We start from the raw sequence: 10,705 nt of genomic DNA, 5'->3' as shown, positions 1-10,705 counted from the left end.
TTTGGTGTTAAATATAAAATTTAAAATCTTATGAGTCTAGTTGGTTAAATAGTTATACTTGTTTTTGTTAGATTTCAAGTTCGAAACATACTTATAACATATTTAATTTTATTTTTAACCGTTTTAAGTTTATGTGCAGGTCAACTCATAATCCGATCCAAATATCCATTTACTCACATATATTCAAATTAATCACAACTCTCGACCCGACAATTCGAATACTTTGAAATTAAGCATTATTATATAACTAATTATTAATTGTAAATTATATTAACTTAGGGATTTAAATAAAATATAACGGAAGAATTAATATAATATTAATTCTTTTTACTATTTATTAAATCAAACAAAAAATAATTTTTTTACCAAGTTATAACATCCTAAAATTGCATATATAATATTTTGACTAAATAAAAACTAAGACAAATCTAAAATGTATAACTATTTTGAGCAATACATTAAAAGACAAAACTTCACTCATTTACTAATTTATCTATGTCAATGAAGAGTGTTTAAGGTTTAACGAGTTTTGAGAACATTATAGAAAAGATCAACATTAACTTATATATTGTATTTTCTTATATATAGAGAGTGATATCAAGTTTCTTAAACTATCTTATAATAAAATCTGTAAACCGGAATATTTTATTAATTTAGAGAGATATTATCAATAAATTAATAATTTATTAATTTAAAGAGGTTTTACATGTTATTTAAATTTTCAAATTCAATATACTAGTTACAGTGTATATTAGTTAGAAATGGAAAATAAATTACAAAAATAAGTTTTAAGGCACATTCGATGTGAATGTACATTCACAAATTCATTGAATTTATCAAGTTTATTATTTTTGAATAAGTAAAAAATTAATTTATGGTACCAAAAAGTTGGTAAATAGTATCAGTGTAATACATTAAATATTGTTAGAAATTGATCACTATAAAATGTTTATTGAATTTTTTTTAAATCCCATCAATTATGACTCATAAACTAAAAGGTGTTCAAAAATTAATCATGACCAATCAACAACGAAAAATGTTATGCGAGTATAAGAGAGATCACCAAGGATACACTCAACAAGATTTGGTGCAGTGGGTTGACAAATTTTTCAATTTAAAAAGTGGTTGAGGAACAATATCAAACACTCTATAACGATCATCGGATTTTTTTATCAACTAACTTTGACAAAAGTGGATCTTTCAAGCCTCACAAACCAGCCAAGTACCCAGACATGGAGAAAGTTGTTTATGAATTATTTTTCTAAAATTAAGAGTGTGAATATAACATGAGTATAGTTGAGTATAGTTTTTAATCATAGAGTATGTGAATTTGAAATCTTTTAACAATTATTGATTTATAGTTTCGTTGGGACTAATATTTATACTGAGATTTCAAAAAAGTTATTATCTTATTATTTTATCGATTAGGGTCCAATTTTGTATTGGTCACAAGTTGAGACTGGACATTATTACTTTTATCGAGTATTAATTTATAAAGATTTTAATTCACGCAAGTGTCTTTGTCCCAAAATTTGATAGTCAATAATTTTTACATTTGTTTCTCCTATGATCATATACCTTAAATTAAAGGATGAATGATTTAATTTGATTTGTTTATACATGAAAATGTATAACTAAATTATTGACATAGAACTAAAACGGTGGATTTTGATTTGTTGATGAGATAAAAGAAAATATGAATTCAATTTATCTTATTCATTCCAAAAATCTAAATATTATAAAAATACTTCAATCTATTTAAAAATAGCAATAATTTGATTATTGATATGTTGATTTTATTAATGTATTAGATATAGAAAAAGATTAATACATTGTCTTTCCATAATAGAGTTTTGAGTTTTGCTTTGATTATGACTTAAATAATGTTTCGTTTAAACAAAAACATTATACATTAGTGAGACATATACACTTTTCACGTGGAGCATTATTATAATTTGTTCAATAAATTTTTTTATATATTTTTTTGTCGGGATAAGTTTTGGATAACAAAGATTTAATCAAATATTTCGTTCTTTAGAAGGAGTGACATTCACAATGGAATTTTTATTTGATAATTTGTTGTTGTATGTGACATAAGAAGATGAAATTGACAACAAACTTATTCTTGCATTTCATTGTTAACATGGGGACATATGTCCAAGTCTTTGAGTAGTTACTGAGATGTTTAGATTGATGCGTCTAATATTACATAGGTACATATTTCGTTGGTTATCATCCTCATTATTTTCTTAATCTGATTTGAGATAAATTGTCAAACTTTCAATTATCATAGTCATCAGATGCGTATCATTCATAATTTTATTATTACGATATTTTTTTATATTCATTCCGAAAAGTCAAGTACGTCGAGAAATTAATTGTTATCTTAAGGATTTATGAGTTAAATAACATGTTGGTAACATGTTTTTCTTATATTAATGTTTTATAACTTTTATTTTTATTTCCTCGTGTCGTGACGTTATAAAAAAAAATAGACATTCTTTTTGATAACATACCTATCAGAGTATCTTCCTCTGTCTCTTCCTTTCCTTTCCTTTCCTTTCCTTCGTTTGTTATTCTAATAACTTAATCTTTTTTTTGGCGGAATATTTGAATTTTTACTCATGTTAGCTAAAAAACTTGGATGTTCATCAACTATGATTTGATAAATGTCCTTGGCTTTTTCAATTGCCACCACCACATACATGAACCTCTCTCTTAATGTTCTCGGGACATTTTCACTATTACTTCTCATTTTGTTGGCTACTGCTATAACTCTAGCAAAATAGTCATTTATTGTCTTGTCTTTTTCATCTCGAAGAATTTTGAATTCTCTACATAGAGTATTGATATTTTTACCTATTTATTACCTCCATACTTGCTTTTCATATGATTTTGGAGGTACTTCTATTCAATATTTGTTCGACAATATTTGTTCGAACGCTCGCTCAATTCAATGTTTGATACAAATAGTTCTTCACCTTAAAGTCTTTCATCTTCATCTCGTTAAATTTATTTCTAACTCCACTAATTGTTGGATCTCCTAGAGCCTCGAATCATGTCTCTACTAAATCACATAGATACTTGGAGCGAAGTAAGTTTTCTAAAAGTGGATCTTTCAAGCGTCACAAACCAGTCAAGTACCTGAACATGAAGAAAGTTGTTTATGAATGGTTCTCCAACATCAAAAGCGTGTGAATATAGCATGAGAGCTAATCATAGAGCGTGTGAATTTAGAATATTTTAGTAATTATTGATTTATAGTTTCGTTGGGACTAATATATATACTAGGATTTCAAAAAAGTTATTATCTTATTATTTTATGGATTGGAGTCTAATTTTGTACTGGTCTCAAATTATTAATTTTATCGAGGTTATTAATTTATCGAGTATAATTTATAAAGGTTTTACTATACTCATACGTTTTTATCCCAAAATTTAATGGTTAATAATTTATACATTTGTTGCTCCTATGATCATATACCTTAAATTAAAGGATAAACGATTTAATTTGATTTGTTTATACACGGAAATGTATAACTAAATGATTGACATTAGTCTAGGAACTAAAACGGTGGATTTTGATTTGTTGATGAGATAAAATAAAATATGAATTTAATTTATCTTATTTATTCCAAAATTCTAAATAATATAAAAATACTTTAAATCTATTTAAAAAATAGCAATAATTTGATCATTGATATGGTTGTTTTATTAATCGAATTAGATATATAAAAAAAAAAAAACATGATAGTATTTCCAAAATAGAATTTTTTTTTATTATGACGTAAATAATGTTCCGTCTAAATAAAACATTATACATGAGACATGTACAGTTTTCACGTATAACATTCTTACAATTTATTCATTAAAATTATTTCATATATTTTTTGTTTTGAGAAGTTTTGAATGTCAAAATTTTAATCAAATATCTCGTTTTTTAGAATGAGTAACATTCACTGTCGAATTTTTATATGGTAAGTCGTTGTAGTACGTGTCATAAGGAGATAAAATTGACGACAAACTTATTCTTGCATTGCATTACATTGTTGATGTGGACCATGTGGTTATTATCTAGTGTCTTTATTATGATTTATTTGGGGATGTTCAAGTTTTAAGTATTTGTTGAAAAGTTTGGATTGATACGTCTAATATTACATTACATAAAGTTGGTTGTTATTCTCATTATTTTCTTATACACAATTTAATTTTAAAAAAATATCAAATTTTCAATTATCATAGTCATCAAATGCGTATCATTCATAATTTTATTGTTACGATATTTTTTATATTCGTTCCGAAAATTTAAGTGGGTCAAAAAGTTAATCCTTATCTTAAGGGTGTATGAGTTAAATAACATGTTGGTAACATTTTTTTTTTATTATTTTCATGTTTTATGAATAAAAAATAATAATTTTCTCTTTCATAACATAGCCCTTCTATCTTTTTCTTTTATTTCTTTATTTATTTATAATTTTTTTCATAAGTAAAATTCAATTTCATAATCAGTTACCACTTTTTTATATTATATTTTATACACTTTCCTTTTTTTTTATCTATTTTTTAAAAATATTTTACTTTATTTTAGTGCTGCATTTTTAAAGCTAATATAAGAAAAAGTAACTGAAATATTGTTTTGTAATAAATAGAAAATATTACAAAAATTTCTTCTTTTATCAGTTTCTTGACATTTTCCTGATATCATATCTGAAATTGGTGATCGAAGAAGAAGAAGAAATTAACCGGCGGCAGTGGCCGGCGGCGAACAGTGAAAGAGTAAAGTCAGTACGACGGCCGGAAAATCAAACAGGAAGTCGGCCATAAAATCCTTGACGTAACTATTACGCAAAAGGAATAAACCTACTTTTCATTCTCTCACGATCTCTCTCTTCATTCATCAGATCGGAAACATGAGAAGCTCATCCTTCACGGCGGCGATCGCCGCCGTCCTCATTCTTCTCATAATCCAAACCACAGCAGAGATTAAAAACATGAAGATCTCCTCCGATTCTCGTCCGATCATCCTCTTCGAGAAATTCGGTTTCACACACACAGGTCACGTAACAATCTCCGTTTCCGACGTATCCGTCACTTCTTCAGTCTCTACTCCAGATCCAAGCCGCCTTGGATTCTTCCTCCTCTCTGACGAATCATTAATCCAATTCCTCATCGAAATGCAACAATCTCCAAACCTATGCGTTCTCGATTCCAGATACATCAATCTCCTTTTCACCTTCAACAAACTTTCTCCACCGCCAATTTCCTCCTTCAATAATTCATTCCCAATCACTACTCCAGATGAGTATAATCTCGTCTTCGGGAATTGTGGACCTGAAAGCGAAGTCACCATGAATGTACACACAGAGATCTACAATCTCGATTCAGGTAAAGGTATCAAGGATTACCTCTCCGCCGGCGTTACACAACTTCCTACTCTATATTTCATCTTCTCTTTAGCTTTTTTCACTTTCCTTACCATCTGGATCTACATTCTCTTCACCAATAAGAATTCAGTCCACAGGATCCATTTCCTCATGGCATTACTTCTACTCGCCAAAGCATTAAACCTAATCTCTGCCGCCGAGGATAAACACTACGTTAAAGTCACTGGCACTCCCCATGGCTGGGATGTTCTGTTCTACATTTTCCAATTTCTCAGAGTTGTGCTATTATTCACTGTAATTGTTTTGATTGGTACTGGTTGGTCGTTCTTGAAACCATTCTTGCAAGAAAGGGAGAAGAAGATTTTGATTACTGTAGTTCCTCTTCAAGTGTTAGCCAATATAGCTTCAATTGTGATTGGAGAAACTGGACCCTTTATCAAGGATTGGATTACCTGGAATCAAGTGTTTTTGTTGGTAGACATTATCTGTTGTTGTGCAATCATTTTCCCTATTGTTTGGTCAATCAGATCTCTAAGAGAGACATCTAAAACTGATGGGAAAGCTGCTAGAAACTTGGCAAAGCTAACTCTATTCAGACAATTCTACATCGTGGTTATTGGTTATCTGTATTTTACAAGAATTGTTGTGTTTGCATTGAAGACGATATCGGCATATAAATACAGGTGGGTAAGTAATGCAGCAGAGGAGATTGCTAGCCTTGCGTTTTATGCAATGATGTTTTACATGTTCAGACCAATTGAGAAGAATGAGTACTTTGTTATTGATGAAGAAGAAGAAGAGTTGGCTGAATTGGCTCTTAGGGATGAAGAATTTGAACTTTGATCATCCAACAAACTGTAAGTTGTGTGGCTTTATATGTTTTTGTTTTTTTTTATCAAATTTTATACATCACCCAGATTCTTGTCTCTAGCTTTGTTTCATTTTATAAGTTGTCCATTTGGCTCTTACCTATCTATTATTGATAAGGATTAAGGACTTGTCTCATCTTTTGACATTTACTAAATACTACAGGATTTTGAAATGTTGTAATCTGAAATGTGTTGAATTTTACCTAATCCATTGTCCATATGTCTAATCTGAATTGGGTTTGGATGGAAAATGAACCGGGTCGGTTTTGCTTGCTTGTAAGGGTGAAGGGTCTCGAGTTCGAGTAAAATACAGGATTTTGAAATGTTGTAATCTGAAATGTGTTGAATTTTACCTAATCCATTTTCCATATATGTCCAATTGAGTTGGGTTAGGATGGAAAATTTAACCGGGTAGGTTTTGTTTGCTTGTAAGGGTGAAGGGTCTCGAGTTCGAGTAAAATACAGAATTTTGAAATGTTGTAATCTGAAATGTGTTGAATTTTACCTAATCCATTTTCCATATGTCCAATTGAGTTGGGTTAGGATGGAAAATTGAACTGTGTTGGTTTTGTTTGCTTATAAGGGTGAAGGGTCTCCAGTTCGAGTAAAATACCTAATCCATTGTCCATATGCCTGATCTGAGTTGGGTTAGGATGGAAAAATGAACCGGGTCGGTTTTGTTTGCTTATAATGGTTAAGGGTCTCGAGTTCGAGTAAAATACAGGATTTTGAAATGTTTTAATCTGAAATGTGTTGAATTTTACCAAATCCAATGGTCCATATGTCCAATTGAGTTGGGTTATGATGGAAAAATGAACTTGGTAGGTTTTGTTTGCTTATAAGGGTGAAGGGTCTAGAGTAAAATACAGGATTTTGAAATGTTGTAATCTGAAATGCGTTGAATTTTACCTAATCCATTGCCCATATGTCCAATCTGAGTTGGGTTTGGATTAAAAATTGACCGGTCGATTTTGTTTGCTTATAAGGGTGTGAAGGGTCTCGAGTTCTCCAACTCTAGACTTTTGGTAAAATAGTTGAGACTTGATATACTCTGATGGGTTAATAGTTTTAGTAAAATTAATGGGTAATGTGAAAAAGGGAAAGGAAAGTAATTGAACTAGTTATATAATTAAGTAGGTATACTAAGATGCTGATAGACTAAATAGATAACTTATTTGAGATGCATTTGACTAGTTGCATTCATTAAAAATTACTCACCCATTTTATTATAGTACTAATGAAAAGAGGGAGAATTGGTTGGGAATTTCAGTACAACGTCTCACCTAATTAATATGTTCACCTTAATATACTCCAACAAACCTATTCATTCATCCTTCACTTATTCATATTTCTAGAAAATCTCCCTCAAATGTCATATTTTGGGAGAGATACCATCATGACCACCGCAAGTGATTCGCCTTTTTTGGGTCCCCACCATGATAACGAGCTCCGCGAGCTAAGTCGTCGTCCCTTTTACTCTGTCTCGCCGTCCCTCGGCGAACTCCTACAAATGGTCGGAGACGTCCGAGTAGACGTTTCCGACCATGAGGACTCACTTCCGAATAATCCAACCTCGTACCCATTTGTCCTCTCCTTTCACGACCTTTCTTACACCGTCAAAAACCGACGTCGGAAAAGTAATGAACGAACGAAGATTCTTTTGAATGGTATCTCGGGTGAAGCCCGGGACGGCGAGATCATGGCAGTTATGGGGGCAAGTGGGTCGGGAAAGTCGACGTTAATCGACGCGATAGCTGGTCGGATTTCAAATGAAAGCTTGAAAGGTCGAGTGGAGTTGAACGGGGAGCCTCTCGAATCGAAACTTCTTAAAGTAATATCGGCTTACGTTATGCAAGACGATCTCTTGTTTCCTATGTTAACCGTGGAGGAAACCTTAATGTTCTCGGCCGAATTTCGACTCCCTCGAACCCTATCAAAGTCGAAGAAGAAGGCGAGAGTCGACGCGTTGATAGAACAACTTGGTCTCGTAAACGCGGCCAAGACTATTATCGGGGACGAGGGTCATCGGGGAGTTTCTGGGGGAGAGAGGCGAAGGGTTTCGATCGGGACGGATATAATTCACGATCCTATCATTCTTTTTCTCGACGAGCCAACCTCGGGGCTCGATTCCACGAGCGCGTTTATGGTGGTTAAAGTGTTGAAGAGGATCGCGGAGAGCGGAAGTGTCGTGATCATGACAATTCATCAGCCGAGTTATCGGATTATGGGACTTCTTGATCGTTTGATCTTTCTTTCGAGGGGAGAAATGGTTTTTAGTGGATCGCCCTCGAGCATTCCTTTGTTTTTCGAGGAATTTGGACATCCCATTCCGGAGAATGAGGATAAAATTGAATTTGCACTTGATTTGATTCGTGAACGTGATGAAGGGTAAGATAATATTAATACAATATCATTATCTTGATAACATGCTTCTTTGCATGATTCTTTAAGCCTTGTTTGTTTATGGTTATTTGGATGATCAAGACTTGTTTACTTAAATATCAAAAGAAAAATCATTGAAATAAGGGATATATAACCTTAAATCTACAATATTTCAAATAACAAAACTCTAGCTAACACTTAGTTACACGTTCAACAGGTCCGAAGGAGGAACAAGATCATTAGTAGAATTTAACAAGGTATGGCAAGTTAGAAACTCGAGCAATTCCGATAGCAACATTAGGTCAAAGTTGTCGTTGAAGGAAGCGATAAGTTCCAGCGTTTCTCGTGGAAAACTAGTTTATGGGACGAAAGATGTAGAAAAAAGCTGCTCGGTTCAAAAGTTTGCGAATCCATTATGGATAGAAATTGTAGTCATAGCCAAGCGTTCTATGCTCAATTCATGGCGAATGCCCGAGCTTTTCGTTGTCCGGTTGGGCGCAGTTGTGGTCACTGCTTTCATTTTCGCAACTGTCTTCTGGAAACTAAACGATTCCCCTAAAGGAGTCCAAGAAAGAATCGCGTTTTTCGCGATGGGCATGTCCACAATGTTCTACATTTGCGCAGAAGCAATCCCGGTTTTCATCGCAGATAGATACATTTTCATGAGAGAAACCGCATACAATGCATACCGAAGATCCTCCTACGTCCTTTCCCATTCCCTCATGTCCATTCCATCTATGATAGTCATGTCTCTAGCTTTCTCAATGATCACCTTTTGGTCCGTTGGCCTAAATGGTGGACTAGACGGTTTCAAATTCTTCTTTATCCTCGTTTTAGCCACGTTTTGGGTCGGGAGCTCGTTCATCACGTTCTTATCAGGGCTAGTGAACCATGTCATGTTAGGTTTCACCGTCGTTAATGCCGTGTTGGCCTATTTCCTCCTCTTTAGCGGATTTTTCATAACTAGGGACAGGATTCCCGAGTATTGGATATGGTTACACTACATATCTCTAGTGAAGTACCCTTATTTTGCGGTTGTTCAGAACGAATTCGGAGGACCCGATAAATGTTTCGTAAGAGGAACTCAAATGTTCGACAACTCCCCGTTGGGGAGCGTGCCCGAGGCGATGAAGGTTAAGTTGTTGAAGTCAATGAGCGAGTCATTGGGCTTTAATCTAACCCCATCAACATGTGTGGTTAATGGGGATGATGTGTTAAAGAATCAAGGAATTAATGATTTAAGCAAGTGGAATTGTTTATGGATCATAATTGTAGCTGGATTTTTCTTTAGGATTTTGTTTTATTTTACTTTACTATATGGTAGCAAGAACAAGAGAAGGTGATCAATCACAACAATAATAATAATTGTGTAATTTGATTTGGTATTAAAAGCTTGGGTAGTTGGGAAATTTGCTTATTTTAATGTATATTTTTATTATTGTAAAGTGTACCTAACCCATCTAATGGGCGTGAACTTAATTAATTATATAATATGTTTCATTAATGGAATTAAACTAATTGCATCTTTAGAATGAAATCTTTTTGGTTAGAAATTTAGGATAATTAAACCTTCATTGTTTTCCTATCAACTTCTCACCTTAAATAAAAAAAAAAAAAACTAATTTGTTATCTATAAACTTATCATAAGTTTAAGGCGAATTTAAAAATATAACTTCATAATAAAATTGATAAATATTGTGATAATTAATTTTTATTTAAAATATAATATTAATCTTTTTATTAGAAGATGTGTTAGCACCAAAGTTTAAAAGTGGTAATGTTTACCGCGAACCATTTAACGGCATAATTCGTCTAAAATACTAATTTGAATCAATTATTTCAATTTGATTCAATTAGAATTATCTAAAAAAAAATATTTCTTTTATTTTTTCTCTAAATTGTTATTTCACTAAAATATATATTTTTTCACATTATTTTTTTTTTCAACAAACTTTTTTTCCTCGAGTAACTATCAAATTTTCTGTTTAATTAAAAATATTTTATAATTATTATTGGACAAATAAAAAATATATTTATTAACTACCTATCTTATCATTATTATAAATAAAT

The 10,705-nt window shown here is 32.1% G+C and overlaps 2 protein-coding genes across 2 annotated transcripts; both read left to right on the top strand.

Moving 5' to 3' along the window:
* The first annotated feature begins 4,663 nt into the window (after window positions 1-4,663).
* LOC124944087 (protein CANDIDATE G-PROTEIN COUPLED RECEPTOR 7-like) lies at window positions 4,664-6,460 on the top strand. Its single transcript, XM_047484549.1, has one exon. It carries the CDS (start codon window positions 4,911-4,913, stop codon window positions 6,225-6,227), a length of 1,317 nt encoding a protein of 438 aa, XP_047340505.1. The 5' UTR covers window positions 4,664-4,910; the 3' UTR covers window positions 6,228-6,460.
* Window positions 6,461-7,649: 1,189 nt separating this feature from the next.
* Window positions 7,650-10,090, top strand: LOC124943098 (ABC transporter G family member 20-like). The gene is made up of 2 exons (XM_047483657.1): window positions 7,650-8,641; window positions 8,853-10,090. The coding sequence occupies exons 1-2, from the start codon at window positions 7,650-7,652 to the stop codon at window positions 9,976-9,978; spliced, it is 2,118 nt and encodes a 705-aa protein (XP_047339613.1). The 3' UTR covers window positions 9,979-10,090.
* Window positions 10,091-10,705: the final 615 nt, after the last annotated feature.

This window comes from Impatiens glandulifera, chromosome 6 (genome assembly GCF_907164915.1).
Source record: "Impatiens glandulifera chromosome 6, dImpGla2.1, whole genome shotgun sequence".
Lineage (NCBI taxonomy): Eukaryota > Viridiplantae > Streptophyta > Magnoliopsida > Ericales > Balsaminaceae > Impatiens > Impatiens glandulifera.
Note: the sequence above shows the minus strand (reverse complement) of the source record. Positions and strands in the feature narration are given on the sequence as shown.

Bases quoted from the DNA above. Each gene is read 5' to 3' on its own strand.
- LOC124944087 (XM_047484549.1), top strand. From the start codon at position 4,911: ATGAGAAGCTCATCCTTCACGGCGGCGATCGCCGCCGTCCTCATTCTT.
- LOC124943098 (XM_047483657.1), top strand. From the start codon at position 7,650: ATGACCACCGCAAGTGATTCGCCTTTTTTGGGTCCCCACCATGATAAC. The intron at 8,642-8,852 runs GTAAGATAATAT...CACGTTCAACAG, and splicing joins ATTCGTGAACGTGATGAAGG to GTCCGAAGGAGGAACAAGAT.